The following is a 20,675-nucleotide window of genomic DNA, read 5'->3' on the forward strand; positions in this document are numbered from 1 at the left end:
ATGAAACTGAGTAATGACTTTTGGAAGGAATTTGGGATTTGTTCTGGGAACCACTTTTTTTACGGTGTAATTGTAAAAATGGTTCTTGTATAGTGAAAGCTTGAATCTCACTTACTCTCCTAAGAGAGGTAATAGCTACTAGAAAAGCTGTTTTCCATGTCAGGAATTGCAGTTCACATTTGTGTAGAGGTTCAAAAGGTGGTCCCATGAGCCTTGTAAGAACAATGTTTAGGTTCCACACTGGAAAGGTTGGTAACCTGGGAGGAATGATTCGTTTTAATCCTTCTATAAATGCTTTAATAGCAGGCACTCTAAATAGACACAAGTGTTGTCTATTTTGTAAATATGCTGCAATTGCTGCCAGATGTAGGCGTATAGATGAATATCCCAAATTACATCTTTGTAAATGTAGAAGGTAACAAATGATATTTTGGATGGAAGCATCTAGGGGATCAATTTGGTTATTGTTGCAGTGAATGGCAAATCCTTTCCATTTAGCAGCATAGCAAGCTCTAGTAGTAGGTCTCCTGGCTTTTTTTAATGATATTCATACAGTCTGGAGGTAGGTTAAGATAACCAAACTCTAGGACCTCAGGAGCCAGATAGCCAGATTCAGTTGGCTTGGGTCTGGATGTCTGATGTCTCCATGGTTCTGCTTTAGCAGGGATGGTGTCAGACGTAGCTTTTGGTGTGGAACTAGGGATAGTTCTAGCAGAGTTTTATACCACGGATGGCGTGCCCATGTGGGAGCTACTAAAATCAGTTTGAGCAACTGTTGTCGTAGCTTGCGCACTATTAGTGCTATTAGTGGTAGTGGCGGAAAAGCGTACGCAAATCTGCCTGACCAGTTCATCCATATCGCATTGCCCTTGGACAGCGGGTGTGGAAACCTGGGGGCGAAGGTTGGGCATTTTGCGTTTTCGCGTGTGGCGAACAGATCTATGTCTGGATGACCCCACTTGCAAAAGAATGGTTGAAGAACTTGCAGATGTAGTTCCCATTCGTGAATCTGTTGTGTCTGTCGACTTAACAGAAATGCTATCTGATTGTGAGCTCCTGGAAGGTGTTCTGCTAACAGATATATGTTTTGTGGAATGGCCCATCTCCAAATGTTCTGTGCAAGCTGGGACAGCTGTAGAGAGTGTGTCCCCCCCTGTTTTTGTATATAGTACGTAGCTGTCATGTTGTCCGTCCGGATTAAGACAGCTTTGTTTTGTACTTGTAATGTTTTAAGTGCTAAGAATATTGCTAGCAGCTCTAGGTGATTGATATGGAACGATTTTTGTTGATTGGTCCATTGCCCTTGAGTTGTAGGATGTAGGAGATGGGCTCCCCATCCTGTGAGAGATGCGTCTGCTGTAAGTACTATTTGTGGAACAGGTTAGAGGAACGGCCGCCCTTTTGTCAAGTTTTTGGTGTTCCACCACTGCAGAGAGCGATGTGTGCGGCTGTCTACCAACACCAGGTCTGTTAGTTGTCCTTGAGCCTGATTCCACTTTTGTGCAAGACATTCCTGTAACGGACACATTTGCAGTCTTGCATATGGTACAATGAAGATGCAAGATGCCATCATGCCTACTAGACTCATGAACACTCTGGCTGGGAGAGATGTTGGAACTTTGTGACTAAGGCTTGAATGCTCTGTATCCTTGCTGGACTGGGATACGTTCGAGCTGTAGACGTGTTTATTGTAGCCCCGAAATATTGATGTACATGAGAGGGCTGTAGGTGCGACTTGATGTAGTTGATTGTGAACCCCAAGTCGTGCAATGTTTGAATTGACTGATGTGTGTGTTGGACGCACTGATTGAATGACTTGGCTGTTATGAGCCAATCGTCTAGATAAGGTAAGACATGTATTTGATGTCTTCTGAGATGTGATGCTACTACTGCTAGGCACTCTGTCAACACTCCTGGTGCAGTTGTTACCCCGAATGGAAGGACTTTGAATTGATAATGCTGTCTTTCCAGTACAAACCTTAGATACTTCCTATGAGAAGGATGTATAGGAATGTGGAAGTAGGCGTCTTTTAGATCTAGTGTTATAAGGAAGTCGCCTTGTTGCAGCAATGGGAGCACTTGTTGTAAAGTGATCATATGAAAATGATCTGCGTGTATATAGTGATTGAGGGGCCTGAGGTCGAGAATTGGTCTTAGTGTCCTGTCCTTTTTGGGTATTAGAAAATACAGAGAGTAAACCCCTGTTCCTTGATGTTGTAAAGGAACTATTTCTTATGCGTTCTTTTGAAGAAGTGATATGACTTCTTGTTTGAGCAGCATAAGATGTTCTGCAGACATTGGACGCTGCCTGGGTAGTATGTGTGGAGGGGTAGCTGTAAGCTGGATAATTTGTCTTACCCACCTGTCTGTTGTGATGGAATTCCAGACAGGTATGAACTGTGTTAGTCTGCCCCCACAGGAGTGGAATGCTGTTGGGGGAGCAGAGGGAAGTCATTGTTTTGTGGTGGAAAAGGTTAAATTATTGTTGTTACCTCGACCTTTTTCTTTATTGTTGATGCCTCTATAGCCTCCTCTAAAATATCCTTTACTGGTGGATGCCTGTGTATTGGATTTGAAGGAAGCTGTATTGTCTGCTCCAGTTTGTTTGGAGCCTCCTCTATAGAAAGAGCATCAAAAGGAGCCCCTAGCTTGTGTGGATTGCAAAGCTCCCATAGATTTGGCTGTATCTATCTTTTTTCATTTTCTCAAGTGCTGTGTCTACCTCTGGTCCAAACAATTGATGTTGATTGAATGGCTGATTTAAGATGGTAGTTTGCACTTCCTGCTTAAATCCTGAAATGCGTAGCCACGCATGACGTCTAAGTACGACACTAGTGTTTACAGCTCTAGATGCAGTGTCCGCAACATCAAGTGCACACTTGATTGAGGCATTTGAAATTAACTTGCCTTCTTGTATAAAGTCGTTTGCCTGCGCCTTATATTGGTCAGGTAGATGTTGCATTTATTTTTCTAACTGATCATAATGAGCCCTGTCATATCCTGCAAAGAGGGCTTGTGTGTTAGCTATACGCCATGTATTAGTAGCTTATGCAGCTATTCTTTTGCCTCAAGCATCTATCACTTTAGATTCTTTATCAGGGGGTGGTGCTTCACCAGAAGTTTGTGAGTTTGCTCTTTTTCTAGCATTTGAGAAAAACTAGGGAATCTAAGGGTAGCTGTACTTTAATGTAGGCTGGATCACCAGGAACAGGCCTGTACTTTTTCTCAATTCTAGGGTTTAGGATCCTAGCACGTACAGGATCTTTAAATACCTCTGGAGCATGTTTGATGACCCCTTAGATCATAGGAAGAATTTGAACAGACCTTTGTGATTGTTCAAACGTATCTAATATAAAAACTTCCTCTGCCTCATCTGAATGCATGGTGACCCCATGATAAATGGCAGCCCTATTCAGTAAGTGCCCAAAACCAATATTGTCTTCTGGGGGAAAAGGTTTTGATGGATATGCCTGTGGGTCAGGAATATCTGGCACATCCTGTGGGTTTGGGTACTCCCAATCAGGATCATCAACAGGGTAGGGAAAAGGCTCATCTGGGTCTATCCCTCCCCCTATTGCTATACTCATCGTCATTTTGAGGTGTATGTGGTGAAGAATGAGGAGGAGAGTGTTCAGGAGAATTCTGAGGTGAATTGTTAGGAGGAACAGGATATGAAGGAGAAGGTAGTATAGGAGAAGAAGGGTGCATAGGAGATGTGGAAGAGTCCTTCTTCTTGACAGGCACTGCAGGTGTAGGTGCTGTGTCTTATTTTCTTTTCCTGTGTGGTGTAGTGGATACATGACCTGTCTTTGGGTCAATGTAGATCTTCTTTTGTAGAGGATCAGGTTGGAAAAGTTCTTCCCCTTGCGGAACCTTTGCCGGTGCCGATTTTTTCGGTTCCGGGCATGGTTGCTGCTTGTCTTTAGCCTTAGGAGTTGTAACTGTGTCCTTTGGCGTAGATTTCGGCACCGAAGCCGTAGGCTGTTTCGAGGGCTTGAGCGCATCAGAATCAGGCCTTGTAGGTTTTGGTACCGAAGATATTGGCTTCGGGGTGGATGCTGGTCTCGTCAGCTTTGAGGCGTCCGATGCAGGCTTTATAGTTTTGTCTTTAGAAGTCAACAGTTTCGGAGCCGAGACTTCTTTCGGTGCCGAGGGAGCTGGTGGGATCGGCACGTGCAGCTTGCTCGGTAAGGAGCTACCGGAAGGCTTGAGTATTTTCTTCGGAGCCGGCTCGATTGCAGGGCTTTCGAAGTGTGTTTTCGGTCGCAACTGGGCCCAGGAGGCAGAGTGTTGACCTTTGCCTTCGATTTGGGTGGTGGGTATGGGGCCGGGGCAGTAGTACTCACGCGCTGACCCGATGGTATGGAGTCATCTGAGTCATCTGCCTCCGATACGATTTGGAGATCGTCTGAATCTTCTTTTGGAATGAGCGCAACTTCGTCAAAGATATTCACCCGTTCCGGGGCCAATCTCTGCATCTCGAATGGTTTTCTTGGATCGAAAGGACGCACAGGCTGTGCAGCTGGATTAGTCGTGTTCTGGCGATAAGCACAGGTTACACACCTCGTGATGGTCACTATGTGGGAACTTTGCTCCACAGTTGGGGCATCTTTTGAATGGCATCTTTTCCAGGAGGTGTAGGCCTCACGGCGTGGATAGGCCCAACGGCCCGCGTCGACAACCGGAATCGAGCTGATGGAGTCGAGACGATGTTTGTCGATATCGAAAGTAGTTTGGTGAAGTTTGAATATGTTTTTTCACGTCGAAGTACTCAAAAAGTAGATTTCGACCCGGAGCGGAAAATTTTCATCCGAACCCAGTGGCGGAAAAAAACAATCTAAGGATGGAGATGATGCCCATACGCACTATCGTCCAAGGGAGGAGTCACCTATCTCTTGGCTACAAAGACTTCTTCCAAGACGACAACAACATGCAATCATCCGAGCCCAACACCAGGTGGCGATCTAATGCACAGTGTAAGATCTGCAGCTCTTATGCCTCGAACATATCTTTTCCAAACTGCCTTCGCAGAAGCAGCGCTGACTGAGGCTCGGTCATGCTTCACTTGGGAAAGGGAAAGCGGGCGGGCTTCGCGTGTGTAATTTCTGGCCTGCCCGTGCCCCAGACAACGCCGCTCAGACAGAGTAAGTGGTAAGTCTACGCGGGCCCCTCACACTGCCTTAGACCCACTCGCCGCACTCCAGGCCACCGCCAGCAGCAGCGCAGGTGCACTCGGACTTGCTAAAATCCATTCTGAGAAACATGGCTCTTCCAGACAGGGACCTCCCTGCTTACGTAACTAGGAATACTCAGGCACGCGGCCATGTTGGTGAGGTGAAATAAGCAAAAAGAACATATTGAGATTTTTTTTTTAATATGTATGGGACATTTTAAGGTTGGTTCCGAGTGGCGTCAAAAGCCATGTTGTGGTTTCTTCTAACTTAGAATGCCCGCTATTGAAACGTCACCTTACTCACAGTGCCATCTTTAGACTCACTGAAAATGGTATCGCAAGCAGCTTTTCTGCAAAGGGGCTATTTACCGCAGACATCTTTAAAACATCATAGTATATTTCATTTTGAAAGCTAAAGAAGTGCACTAGCCAGAATGCAACTGTAAGGGGAGTGACACTTATGCCTAGTTATGCTATGACTTTTTTCTAAATGTTCATATCCCACACACCTGCCAATTACTTATCTCTCTGAGCACTTTGGTGGAGACATTGCGTTTGTGGGTTGTTCTTAGAAAGGGTTGCAACGTAATGCTAAAGTAATGCAAGTGCAAATAAAAAACGAGACCTAAAAACAAACACGCCCGCGAGTGGTGCACGCGCACTGGAAGAAGCAAAGACATTACGCCCCCATGAATCTAACCACCGAGCCTCCTGAGACGGAGGAAACAACACCACAGGCAAGCACGGAAAGGCATTCCGCAGAAGAGCGCCATGAGTAGAAGGATGGAAGGAAAGACAGACCGGGTCATGCGGAGCAGGATGGTGGCGATGCAGGAGCGCCTGAGGCACCGGATAGCCTGTGGCAGGGCGTCCCCATAAGAGACTTATGGAGTGAAGCTTCGAAAGGAAGGAACAACTCCCGTCCACCAGAGCCCTGGTGGAGAACTTGCAAGAGGTGGTCTGTAGGAAATGGAGTGACAGGTTCACCCATCCTCAGAATACCAGCAGCTGTGGAAATAGCCCGAACAAAGGCCACACTGGCTCAGTAGGGCGCCGCGGAGGAGAAAGCAATTCCTCTGTGGGAGACGGCTGCAGACTGAGCCGTCCGTCCCTAAGTCCAGCTGCAGGAGGAAGCGGCCAGCCCCGCAATAGTGGGGGATCCACAGAAGAGTGGGGAACCTGAGGGGCTCACGGGGAAAGCGGAGTGGCCTGGGGAAAGGCCAGTCGCGAGCTACGAAAAGAAGGGTTTGAGGATTTAGGCCGTGGGGATGGCGAAGAGCCCTCCCTGGAAGATGCCGGTGAAAAAGCAACAATATGGCACCCTGTCTCCGGGGAGGAAGACACCAACAGATGACATACCTCCGGAGACGAATCAAGAACCCGACGCCGTTGCTGCTTCGTGGAGTCCGCCACCGGTGCTTGACTGGCGTCAGCCGGCGCCGGAGTGGGCACTTGCGGCGACCTCTGCCACCACGTGCTCCCCAGGAGACGGGGCGGGGTAGACGCCAGTACGGCGAAGGAGCGGCGCTGAAAAGGCACCGGCTCGGCCTCAGATGGGGCCGCCGCCCGCGTCGAGGACCGAGAGGGACTGGGGAAAGCACCCCAGAGCCCAGCATCCACCTGCGACTCCACCGGAGCAGGGGAGGAAGGCTCCTGGCACCGAGACGGCACCAGCAGGAGCCCGCGTAGAGGACAGATTGGGACTCCGGAGCAAGCCCGGAGTCCCAGCGATCTCCAGCAACTCCACAGGGAGCCTGTAGAGATTTGCGGCGAGGCAGGGACGCCAAGTGTCAAAGAAGGGGGCCCCAAAGGACCACACCTCAACGACACCACCCTCCTATGACCTGCAGCCGAAACCTTCAGCGCCGGGGCCGGAGCCGCCAGCGACTCCTCGGTAGTCCCTGTGCGACGCAAGGAATCCGCAGACGTCTCAGGATGTGGAGGAGGGGCCAATGAAGCCTGCAGAGCTGCAGTGTAGGGTGTCATTTGAGCCCTAGTCACCCCGACGCCGGGAAACGGCCGGTAAGAAGGCGACAGGCGGGGGCGCATGGCCCGAGGGGAGCCAGTTCCCACCGCAGAAGGAGGACAGGGCCTCGGAGATAAGCTGAAGGACCTACGATCCGGTGAACCACGCCCCTGGGGCCGTGGCGAAGGACGATGTCGCAGACGAAACCAGCGGCTCCTTGCTGCTGAGGTAGGAGACAGACGCTGAAATGACACCGACCTAGACAAGCGCGCCGACAGCAATTTCGTACGGCACTCCCGCCATGAGTTAGGCTTATGGTGCTGACAGGCGTCGGAATCCGTCGAGTCGTGGTGCTCGCTCAGGCATCACATACAGATCGGGTGAGGGTCCATTGCGGAAATGGGACGCGCATAAGTGGTACACGTCTTAAAGCCCAAAGGCATTTGCACACTATTCCACTACGCCCAAGTGTGAAAAGGAAGGAAAGGCCTGAAAATTAGGCCAGGACGGAGTCACGTGGTGCCGTCCCCCCTCCGGCGCACGGGAATGCTGTAGCAGAAAGTTTTCCGGATCCAGTCTCATGCCTGGGGATAATTCTATGTTAAGGAATCTGAGGCTAGTAGTCTTTATCAGATGCAAAAATTATTGGTAAGAATGCAGAACAGTTAAAAGGGGCTACTTTCTGGCAGATGGACTGCTTTGGTTCGGTGAGCCTGCTCACTCTCTGATGGTCTAGAGGACCGTTTGGCTGATCCGGTTGTACACAGGCTGGAAGGCTGGACCTGGCAACTGCTTTGGGGTCCCAAAACCGGCAGTGATGAGCTGGTCCGCTGTGGGGAACCTCGCCTGGCGACTTGGCTGTCGGGTTCCTTGGTGCCCAGGGTAGGATGGATCGGGTATAGTGGCACAGGCTGGTGGTTCTGAGGCTGGTTGCGGTGATGCCTCTGGCGGTTCTCCCGCTAGTTGGTGGTGCCATGAGCCATGTCCACAGATGTGCAGACTGGGGTTGCGGGTCGTTAGGTGACACTTTGCAGTACCGGTATGCAGGTGGCGATAGTGCCTCACTGCATGGGATGGTCATGACCATGCAAGCACTCTGGCAGAAGGGCTGCGAGACCCTCAAACACTGTGGTACTGCGGGAGGTTCGGTCTGTCACGTGCAGTGGTGCGATGTGGCCGGTCACAGCACTGTACCAGGGGTCGATGCTGCTGGTTGCAGCTCTGTGTAGGTTGATTGGGGCGCCGGTAGTGGTTCCATGAGTGTGGTGGAGCCAGCTGGGAAAAGATGCTAGGTGCCCCAGAAAGTTTGGGATTATTGGCGCTCAACCGGATCGATCAGCAAACAGGTCGATGCCTGACCAGGTGCAGGGTTTAAACAATGGCCAAACCTGGCCGACAAACCTGGCCGATAGGTGTCTCAGTGGTCGAAATGCGGAGCCGAAGGGTCTGCAGCTTTATGGAGATAGGGCGTTGCAGCAACCGTGCTGCTGCTCTTTGTAGGCACATGAGGCCAGTCACATTTCTGCACCAGCTGGAAGGGTTGATGGTTGTAGCTGGGCCATATAGCACTGGGCGATGCCATTGCAAGAGCAACTGAAATCAGCAGGCGGTACTGAAGTAATAAATAGCACATATTTAAAATGGAGGCGGCCGAGATGCGCCGTGTAGAATAAAAGGAAGGCACAGCTGCCATACTTGGAGACAGAGCCAAGTGCAACACGGCAAATATTACAAACAAGTAGTCCCCAAAAAAACACAATAAACACCTATAGTGTAAGGAAAAAACTGTAGTTGGCCAGTGCTCCTGATCGAAAAATGGAACGGATATATCAGGAGCACCAGCCAATGAACAACCAGCAAAGAAGAGCCACACAAGGGTGAACCAATGGACAGTAGCAGGCGGGATTACACTCTGTATAGTGATTATAGCAGGTCTTGTAGACAGCGTGTGTGTGCTGCCTAGGCTTGACCTAAAAATACGAGAAATAAAGCGCAAGCGCTATGAAGAGAGCAGCAAGCAGGGAGAGCAAGAGGGGGAAGAAAAAAGTTGGAAGCAGCAGACAGGCACGGATTAACTTGAACCAATCTTTGCTTGGCTCCTGCTCCACAAAAATGACCGAAAATTATGTTTTGCCTAAACTGTCCAATTAAGGAGCCTGTTAAGAAGAGGGACTCTGAAGCCAAAAATGCTTGCTTCTAGCCCTTTGAGACATTTTCTATACACAAGTGTCTCGCAAGCAAGATGCACGATCTAGCGCATGCTCTCGCAGGCTCCACCCTAAACATGTTAACAACTATAATATACAAATAAAGTGTAACGTAACTGGGTGACGCTGTCCTAGAAACACAGGAAAGAAAACAGGAAGCCTGAGCGTGTCAGCCCCTTCTATATGTGTCATAGGATAGGGTCTTCATTTGGCTGCCGTATTGGATGGGGGACTTATTTTATTGGGTGAACTCTGTGCACAGGAGCAGGAACGCTCACTCTCTCACTAATGCAACGAGGAAGACGGATGAGGACGGTAATATTAACTTTACACTGTCATAACAAAAGACAATTAAGGTGGACTCACCCGTCCGTTACTAATAACAGCCCTTTGTCCTTTCTTCAGCTTGAGAACATCACGACAGTACATTGCATGAGACAAAATGAAGTTCACATTTGAGGATTCATAGACTTCCTTGAAAAGACTGACATCCATCCCCTAGAAGCAAAAAAAGAGATGATAAAAGGACTTTAGAATGGCATTCCAATAAATTGTATTTAGAGCTAAACAGCAATAAAAACAAAAAACATGATGGGATATTTATATTTGCTCGCACCACATACCTACTTCTCCTATCACTACTCTAATGTTTCAAAGTCACCAATGAAAAAGCTACTTGCCTACAAAAAAAAAGTCCAGTGTGCATCCTGAATGCAAGTGCGTAATTTAATCTCAGTACATTTCAGAGAGATACCATTTAATCCAACCTTTTTTTGCAAAAACGCCATTTCAAGGTAAAGCTACATTTAGCTATGGATAGCACCGACACTGAATTTTCAATGGACACTATTAGGTGAAAATGAATCCTTTGATTTTGTTTTAAATTTCTTTACTGAACATTCTATTGGCATATTCAACTTTACCTCTTACCTAACCTGCGATCCTAGCCCAAATCTTAACCTCACCCTTACCTCACACATGCCAAATCCAAACCCTAACCTGGACCCTAACCTAATTCTAAACTTAAAGAAACCTAATCTTTGCCTAAACACAAGTCCAATCCATCCCTCTAACCCTAACCACAATTCTTACAAAAACAAATCATTACCATATCTCTAATCTTGACATTAATGATTACCCTCACACAAATTTCACTACTTACTCAGACAATACACCTAATTTGTTCCTGGACCATTATCTCCAATTATAATGACATTAACAATAATATTTACCTTGCACCTGACCCAGACAGTGCCATAACATGCATATCATCTCTCACACTAGCATTAACTTGCCCGTGGCCCATTTCTTGGGCCCCATGTTGTGGATACCTGAAGGAGAGGTTTTGGCATTTTGTATTTTCTTTTCTTGCAAAGAGATCCAATCTCTGGTAGTGTGAATCCGGACTTGCGTGTTTCTGCTTAGCTTATCTGCAAGATAATTAGCTACATCTGGCATATTTTCTGACTAAATATGCCACTGTCTCGGCATCTATTCTCAACATTGAGAGAGAGACTGCCCTCCCTGGTTCTCTAGATAGCACATGGTTGTCAAGTTTCTCTTAAAAAAATAATTTTAAAAAAAACACCACCCCCTTCCCCCCCAAAGAGTTTTTGGGAAAACTGCCAATGCCAAGATGATTGCTTTAAGTTCCAACACACTGATAAGTAAATGCTACTCATTCAAGGACCAGATGTGCTTATGACATCTTTGTTGTATGGGTCACATGAGGTCTTCAGAGAAGACCACCATCACACTTAGTTCTGTACATGGGGTGTTACCAACCCAACCTCCACCCAAGATTCTAACTTCAGGAGTGTCTGCCATGCAGCCTTGCACTATAAACCACAGCAATGCACAAGACAATCATATCGAAATATGAAAAACCACACTCATTGTCAGAGACTGCACCTGCTCCTATGTGCTTTAGCCACCTTAGAGTTCAGAGCTGCACCAAAGTCATTCCTTTTTTGTTGAGAGTTTTGATAAACTGATACTGACCCCACCCTGCAAAGTAATGGTAAAGAGTGCATGGTTTGGTACCAGCACGGATGAGCCAGTCGTCTGGAAATAGACATACATCCTAGAACTGCCTCCAAACCCCTTCTTGACCAATTACATTGGCTTTCTGTCCGGCAGAGAACGAAATTCAAAACATGTTGTTTGATTCACAAGTGCCTAAATGGCCAAGGACCTGCCTATCTGGAAAATAAATTTGTTCCCTACACCCCCACTCGATCCCTTAGGTCCAGCAATGATTTTCTTTTGCAGGTACCACGAGCTAAGAAAGCCAGACATGGGAGTAAGGCACTTTCCATAGTAGGACCTACTCTTTGGAACAGACTCCCTTTATCACTCAAACAATGCACAGATCATTTAAAATTTCGAAAACAATTGAAAACAATACTGTTTAAAAATGAAATTTAGTGTCCTTCCACATTTATTTCTTGGTGTTCTACAGGTGTCAAAGCGCAGAGATACTCCAATGAGAGTCGATTTGAGCGCTATACAAACCAACAAATAAAATAAATAAATACATGAATGGCTATAAAGCAAAATTATGCCACTACAAGCAACCCAAAGACTAGCTTGTAATAACTGTGCAGCTGTCTTCATCCTTAAGGCAAGTACAGTATGCTGAGAATTCTTGGAACTCACCAAAAATTGAAGGCAGTTAGTCGCATCTTGGAAGTCAAGGGTCAAGATGAAGTCTTATTCTTGGAATAGTGGAATAACGTCTTGCAAAGTTGTCATTGGGAAATGTAAACTTCACACTTATCTACTGAGAGTTCAGAGATCCAAAATGAGTCTCAAATTTGCATCTCCCTTGGGAATAGGAAAATGGAGTGAATAAAGACATCTTTCCTTTCATGAATGAGACTCCAACTGCACTCAATGAAGCAACTTCCTCTATGATGCTCATTAAAAGATCAAGATTGGCCTTGATGATGAGTGAAGCAGAGTATTTGATCAAACGCATTACCAATCTAACATAGTCTCTAACATGTATCTGTCTAAGGTTCTTTAACCACAGCAGAGTGAAAAATCTCAGTCTTCAGTTGACAAGTATTTGTGGCTGGGGAAGGGCAATGGTAGGTTAAGAACCTCTACCTGGAGGTACTGGAGTTTATGAGTGAATATTGCTTTCAACATTGCCGCTGATGTTGTGGGGGCTGATGCCAGCCACGCCGTGACAGCTGTGGGAGTGTTTTATGTCCCTATTACATTGGTCTTTCGTCCAACACAGGGCATCAAATGCACTTGGGTCCTCTTCTTCCTCAAATTGATCTTTCTGTTCTCTGCATGCAAAAACAAGGTGAGTAAGCTTTGGCCTTGTAGATGGTAGAAAACCTCTTACGTCTTGAAGAAGGGTATCATTGACGTCCTATGCAATGTACCTTTTCTTGAGGATATACAAATAAGCAATATTCGGGTGAAAGAACATTCTAAAATATAATTGCAATAAATGTGATTAATCAGTGTTGAATTAGCCACACTGTACTCGGATCAGGGTCAATATGGATGGTTTTCTAGTTCAGGCAAGGGGGCTTTGAGCAGATTAAAGTCTACTGCCGTACCATGTGTGTCCCTTGTTTGTGTGGCATGTTATTTTTAAAAACTATATTTAGAACACAATACTTATGTCAGGCAATATTTCTGCATAACATATTCTAATGTACTCAAATACCACCAGTCCTTTTGAGGTCGATCCTCTGAGTCAATGTCTTTTTGAAGTCGAATCAGAGCATTCTTTCTAGGCTTAACTGTGGGCTGCTTAAGTCTGGAAATTGAGTGGCGTCTTTTCCTAGATGCCAATCTAGCACTAATTGTGTATGATTTATAAGGCAGAGGCTTTGAATATGGTAGCTGACTTCGGGCTGATTGCCTTGATGAGGCTTTCGGTTTCAAGATTTTGCAAGACATTTCTATGATGGGTAAAGTTTCTGTTTTGTAGGTTTTGTTATGAATCCCCCTAAAATACCTTCCCACATTGATGGCACTACAAAAACAAGACACTACATTGATAGAACAACTACAGAGTTGATCACTGCAGCTAATGCAAATACACTGATTAAAGTAAATGATTTAATATAATTAGGGGTAAGGTTTAAATGCATTTATTACATATTAGTAATGTGAAATGTTAAATTAAAATATTAAATAAATTATTAAAATGTAATGTAAATTGACAAGAATTAGCTATATACTTAAGGTTCGGATAATGGCAGAAGTGTAGGGTTATTAAATAAAATACAAAAACAAAATTACTTATGAACGGGGTTTTGAGTGAGGAATGAGTTCTTGATATTTACTGAAACCTCAAAGGACCAGATGTACAAAGGCTTTTTGCAATTGCAAATGCCCGATTGGCAGCCTTTTTCAGTAGTTTCAAACCCAAATTGAGATTATTTGGGAGGAGCTTTTAAGGGCGCCCATTCCAAATATCAAATCATAGTAGTACGTCAATTTTTTGCGACCGAAATGCTTTCATGTTTTACCAACACCTCAAAGGAGGTGGTAACCTACTTTTAAATCCCCAATGGACCCTTTCCCCTTTGAGATTGTTGAGAAAATACTTAACAAGGTGAGCCCTTGTCCCTTTTTGATTGTAACTGAACACTGAAAACCTAATATGCCCATAATTCCAAGACAGATACAATTTAGAAATCGCTTAGAGGCAAAAAACGGTCATGTGACAAACTCTGTATGCCTTTGCAGGGCACTAAAGCTAAACCAGTACTGTACTAAGCTAAGAAAAGCATAAAGGTTACATACCCCAACAGCGAATTCTGCAATGTCTGCTCCAGAGTTCAGTGCCTGAGCAGTCTCCTCCTTGGCCATCTTGGTGATGAAGTTTTTGGCATTGTTGGAGTTCTGTGTTTGCAGGGCAGACCAAAGGGCACGGCCTATGCGTGTGTTTTCAAAGGTCACAGCGTCACTAGGGTTGTTAATCATGCTGATCCGCACATTGCTGCTAGATTTCTAAAATGAATAAAAATAAGAGGGGGGGGGGTTAACAGTCAAGGATTTCTTAGCGATGTTGCCCAAAATAAAACATTGCAAATAAAGAATATGCACCTGGGAGACCCCTAGTCTAGTGCCAGATCAGAGCAACATTTATAAGCGCACAAAATAAGTACAGCAAAAACACCTATAAACAAGAATATTGCTCCAGACGAAATATCTGCATAAAATACTCACCAATTGCTGATACTTATATTCAATGACAAACTAATACAAATCTACAAGGAAAGCTAAATTGCATTTCTAATCTTCGACAGTTTATCACACTAAAAACATTTTCCAGCTTCCTGTGTGAAAGCAATACTTTTTAAATTGTTTCTTGATCAGGAGCCTGGTTTCCCTGCACAATCAGTAGCATTACTCTTCTATATTCCTCTCCATGTTCCTAATGTCCCACCCCAATTTGTGCAAGTTAAATGTTAAAATAGCAAAAATGGCTCTCTTCAAGTTCCTGTTCTGCATCATGACCGTTGTCTCTGAAGTCCTAAGAATATGCACACCACCATATCTCAATGAACCAAGAGACTAAGGATATAAATCTGAATAGATCCTTTTATGAAGCGTACTTCTCAAAAAACGACCTGAATGGCTCTAGGCCCTAGGGTGCTTGATGGCACTCTGTGGCTTCTGAAATAATTTTTGCTCAGTGGCAACTTTCCGAGATATTAGAAGAAACTATTGCAAACCAGGAAAATATTTGAAATGCCACTGGCTGATATAAGAAGCCCTAAGGCACAAGTGACTTACTTGTGTAACGATATATCTGTAAGAGACATTACTTAGTGATAGATTCCTTACCTTAGAATATCCCCAGGTGCCAGACTGGATCTGGAAAGTTTTCGTCAGCAGTACCCCTGTGCGTCGGTAGGCGCCGTCGTACGGCTCCGCGTACGTCGTTGGCATCGTAGATGCCGAGATGACGTCGCTGGAGCTACTTAGATGCGCCCATGCGCGCTGACGTCAGTTCTGTAAATGAATTTCCGCGCCAGGAATGCAGAGCCATGCAAGATACTGATCACTGGTGTATTGAAACTAGGGCCCTGAAAGGGATGACCTTAACCCTAGAAATCAGTTCGCAGAACGGGGAGGATGGGTGGGGCGGTAAGGAATCTATCACTAACTAATGTTTCTTACAGATATATCGTTACCGAAGATAAGAAACTTGTTCATCTGAAAGAAACACGTTAGTGATAGATTACTTACCTTAGAATAGATACCCCAGCAATACCAACCCCATTGGTGGGTCTGCGAACCAATATCACACCAGAGAGTCACGAAGAACCAAACGGCCTAAGGCGCCGTCTCTCCAGACTTGACTGTTAAGGCAATAATGCTTAGTAAAAGTGTGCAGCAAGGCCCACGTGGCTGCCTGACAGTTGTCTTGCAGGGGGACACCAAGTCCCAATGCAGTAGTATCTGCCTTCGCCAGAAGTTCCATTTCAGCCAGATAATAACAGGCCTTGATACACAATACGACCCAGTGGGAGAACGTCCTCTTCCGTACAGCCTGGCCTTTCGTGGCACCCACGAAGCCAACCAAGTGCTGATCATCCACCCGGAACTGTTGTGTGCGATTTAGGTAGATTGAGAGCGCATGTTTTGGGTCCTAACGGTGGAGCCTCTCTTCCTCTCTGGAAGGGTGCGGAGGCGGAAAGAAAGTGGGCAAGGTGATTGTTTGCCCAATGCGGAAGGCAGTGACAACCTTCGGCAAGAAGGAAGGGCGATTGCGAAGCACAACCATATCCGGATGAACCGACAGAAAGGGAGGCTTACAGGAAAGAGCCTGGAGCTCACTCACATGCCTAGCGGAGGTGATGGCAACCAGGAAAGCAGTCTTCAAAGTCAGTAAACAAAGAGGACAGTTGTGAAGTGGCTTAAAGGGAGCGCACATCAAATAAGTAAGAACTAGATTGAAGTCTCACTGCGGCATAACAAACTGAATAGGAAGGAAAACGTGTGTAATGCCTTTGAAAAATCTATTTACAACAGGGGACTTAAAAAGAGAGGGAGCCTGAGAAAGGCTGAAATCGCAGAAAGATGGCCATTAATAGTGCCCAGAGCAGAGCCCTGCTGGGCCAGAGAAAGAAGGAACAAAAGGACTTGTGATAGAGGTGCAGAAAGGGGATCCACAGCCTTTGCTGTGCACCATGCTACAAATTTGTTCCACCTGCAGGCGTATACCGTTTTAGTGGAGGAACGCCTGGCTGCCAGAATGATATCACAGACTTCAGGAGGCAAGTCAAACGGAATCAACTGTCACTGCTCAATCTCCCCGCATGTAGGTGGAGGCTGGACAGGTTCGGGTGGAGTACCGTCCCCTGCTGCTGCAACAGAAGATCCTCCCGAAAAGGCAGTCGGATCAGGGGATTAATGCACATACTGAGTAGCTCGGGATACCAAACTCTTCGAGCCCAGTCCCGTGCCACAAGAATAACTTGGGCCGGTTGCGCCTAATCTTCTTCAGCACTCTGTGTAGAAGTGATATAGGTGGAAAGGCATACAATAGACCGCAGCCCCACTCGTGATGAAAAGCGTCGCAGAGCCAGTGCCGCCTTGGAAATTCCAACGCGCAGAAGAGATGACATTGCGCGTTCTCTTCTGTGGCGAATAGATCTAACCAAGGCTCTGCCCACTGTTGAAAGAGACCTTGCGCCACCTCCGACTGCAGACGCCATTCGTTATCCATCATGCACCTGGGGCTGAGTTCGTCCGCTCTAGCGTTCAAAGAACCTGCCAAGTGTAGAACCGTCAAGGAAATGCCTTGACGTTCCAGCCATGTCCAGAGGCGCAGAGCCTCCTGGCATAGGGTCCACAACCCCACCCCACCTTGCTTGTTGCAATACCACATAGCGGTGGTGTTGTCTGTGTACACCTGCACTACTCTCCCCTTGACAGAGAGAAGGAATGCCTTCAGTGCAAGTAGGATCGCCCAGAGCTCCAGAAAGTTGATATGGAGCCTGGACTCCTCCGGAGACCAGAGGCATCTGATCTCTGCCTCTCCCGTATGGCCGCCCCATTACAGGAGGGACGCATCCGTCACCACTGTATGCTCCAGTTGGGGAAGGGAGAGGGATCTGCCGCTGACCCAATGTTAGTTCGTGAGCCACCACTGCAACTGCTGTGCAGTGCCCTCCGATATCTGGAAGTGCTCCGACAGGTCCCCTTGATGCTGTGCCCACTGGAACTTCAGGTCCCACTGCAGAGCCCGCATATGCAACCAGGCATGATTGGTCAGCAGGATGCAGGTGGCCATGAGGCCTAGCAGCCTCAAGGTCATCCTCACCGAAACCCAGGACAAGGGCAGAAAGATCGGAATCATAGCCGGAATGTCCCAGTCTTGCTGTTCGGGAAGATAAACCCGAAACTGCGCCGTGTCCAGAACCGCTCCGATAAAGAGGAACTTCTGATAGGGAACCAGGTGTGACTTCTGCACGTTGATGAAGAACACCAACAAATGCAGGAGGTCGTCCGAATTCTGGAGGGGGGAAGATGACTGCCTGGGGCAAGCCTGCATTCAACAGCCAGTCGTCGAGATAGAGGAAGACTGAAACCCCTGATCTGCGCAGATGAGCTGTGACCACCGCCATCACTTTTGTGAACACCCGAGGGGCACCGGTGAGGCTGAAAGGGAGCACGGTTAACTCAAAATGCTCGTGGCCTACCATGAACCGCAGGTAACGCCAGCAGGAAGGGAATATGAAAATAGGCGTCCAGCAAGTCCAACGCTACCATTCAATCTTGCGGGTCTAGGGCAGACAAGACCTGAGCAAGCGAGAGCATCTTGAACTTTTCCTTCCGGAGGAAGAGATTGACGTTCCGAAGGTCTAAGATAGGACGCAGGCCTTTGTCCTTCTTTGGAACCAGGAAGTAGTGGGAGTAACAACCACAACCTACTTCTGGCGTTGGGACACGCTCAATGGCCCCCTTGGCCAAGAGGGCTGCAACTTCATGTTGGAGAAGTACCAAGTGATCCCCGACATGGGGTGGTACTGAGGTGGCATGGCTGGAGGGGTAGTCTCGTAGGGGAGGGAGTAGCCCCTTCGGACTATCTGCAAAACCCACCTGTCCAAGGTGATGGTGCACAAGTGGGGGAGGTGATGGCAGATCCTGCCACCCACTGGCAATTGGTGGGATTGAAACACCGGACTAGGAAGGTCTGCAGGCAGTGGCGGCAGGGGAGGAGGTGGACTGACCAGCCCGCTGGCCCCGTGACCCAACTCTGCGGGTCCCACATCCGCGGCGGCGCTGAGACTGTTGCTGCGCAGGCCTGTGGCTCTGAAACTAACGTGTTTGGGCGCCCCTTTATTGGCCACGAAAGGAGCGAAATGCAGAAGCGGACGGAGTGCGTGTGGCCGAAAAGCCCAAGGACTTGGCCGTAGCCCGTGAGTCCTTAAAACGCTCCAACGCACGGTCTGTCCTGTCGCCAAAAAGGGGAGTGCCATCAAAGGGCAAGTCCATCAGAGTGTTCTGGACATCCCTGGAAAAAACAGTTGTCCTCAGCCAGGCGTGGGGGCGTAGCGCCACTGTCATGGAACTCGCCCTGCCCATTGAGTCGGCGGTTTCAAGGCCACAACGAATTGTGAACTTGGCTGCATCTCTCCCTACAGCAATAGCTTGGGAGAGCACTGTCCGGGCCGCCTACAGACGCTGAGGCAGCACCTGCGCAACCCTGTCCCACACAGAATGGGAATAACATGCCCAAGAGGCATGCAATGTTCACAGACCGCAGCCCTGAACTGGCGGAACTAAACAGTTTCTTCCCAAACTGTTCCAGTTTCTTGGATTCCCTGTCCGGAGGTGAGTAAGGGAGTGCGCTTGGGGATGCAAAGGCTTGGACAACCAAGCTCTCAGGGGTTGGGAGAGGAAAATGGGGTCGCTATGGGCCGGGCGATGGCGTCGGGCCACATTCTTATCCACAGGAGCCACTGGTGTTGGGCCTGGACCAGGTGCCCACAAGAACGTCCGAAAGTGCGTCATTAAAGGGCAACAGCGGCTCCGTAGAGGAAGACGCTGGTCGGACCACTTCTGTCAGGAGGTTATTCTTGACGGTCACTGTAGGGGGCTCGAGGTGGAGCCCCTTGGCTGCTCTGCGCAACAGAATATGTACCGCCCTCCTCCGTAGCCACAGTAGAAGGAGACAGTAAGCCAGGTTCTGGAGTAAAATCCATGTCACCTGCATCCTCCAAATCCTCTTCCCAGTCCGGGTCTAACTCACACTGTGCAGCGAGAGGGACCTCAGACCCCTCACAGTCCTCCCCTTCCTCCCCAACCTGCCTGGCAGGCGTCTATCGGCGTCGATCGACACCGGTCCGGCGCCGTCACCACGTCGATGTCGGTGGAGGCCGTGCGAGGCCACCCGATATCGGCTGGGATCCATGCATGGATCCATGGTGAGTCGTTGACGATGGCGGGCCGGAGCCCGCGACGAAGAAGAGCGAGGACCCCCAGTCGGACCCGTGGAGCCTGAAGGCGTTTCGGCTGGGCCGGATGGGCCAAAAAGGCGGGTCATGGCTGACAGGAAGTCCTGTAGCTGGGCCGGAGTCGTCGACGGACCCGGGAAGGGCGGGCAGGCCATTGGCCACTGTGCAGGGTCCGCCGGAGACGCAGGGATGGCACCACCCGCACCCTCAGCCATGTCACGCGACAGGCTAGGGGAAGGCGTAGAGCGACAACGCTTCTTCAACTTTTTGTGCTTCACCTTCCCTAACTCAGAGTGCCAAGACTTTGTCGAACGATGGTGATGGCAGATCCGCGACCGGTCCCTCGACCTCCCACGGGACCATGACCTTGAACGGCGAGGAGCCGACTCCCGGGCCTTTAGCCACTTTTGGGACCGCTCCCGCAAAGTTTTCGGGGCCATGGCCCTGCATTCGGGGCCCGACTCGGAGTTGTGATTGCAACCAAGGCAGTAGAGACACTCACAGTGCGGGTCCGTCACCAACATCGTGCGGGGACAAGCCGCGCAAGACTTAAAAGGAGTCGTTTCGGTCCTGTAACTCCAGTTCTGTAGTAGGGGTATCTCTGTTATAGTCATAATCTAGTGAATAGTCCCGCCCATGTGCGTGGACCCCGGAGAAATAAAAAATAATCTCTGAAGGTGTCGAAAAATGCAGAACTGCACAGACACTTAAGAGAGAATTAAAGACAGATAATGCAGCCTATATCCACAGGCTACACTGTCCAGTACTTCAACTAGAAATTCCACCAAAAATCCACAAACAGCAAAGCCTGTCCAGATTTCCCTTGCTTTAAAAGCAAAAACCCTCTGGAATGATAGAGAGGAAGACATGGACAGACAAGCCCC

General features: G+C 48.0%; 1 protein-coding gene across 2 annotated transcripts in view; it reads right to left on the reverse strand.

Moving 5' to 3' along the window:
- The window catches only part of UGGT1 (UDP-glucose glycoprotein glucosyltransferase 1), an 822,704-nt gene that overhangs the window by 311,122 nt on the left and 490,907 nt on the right, over positions 1-20,675 (reverse strand). For both annotated transcript variants that reach the window (XM_078666074.1, XM_078666073.1), the window contains 2 exons: positions 14,123-14,329; positions 9,713-9,844 (listed from right to left, as the gene is read on the reverse strand). In XM_078666074.1, coding sequence (XP_078522200.1) covers positions 9,713-9,844; positions 14,123-14,329 — 339 coding nt within the window. The remainder of the gene's footprint in view (positions 1-9,712; positions 9,845-14,122; positions 14,330-20,675) is intronic.

This window comes from Lissotriton helveticus, chromosome 11, assembly GCF_964261635.1.
Source record: "Lissotriton helveticus chromosome 11, aLisHel1.1, whole genome shotgun sequence".
NCBI lineage: Eukaryota > Metazoa > Chordata > Amphibia > Caudata > Salamandridae > Lissotriton > Lissotriton helveticus.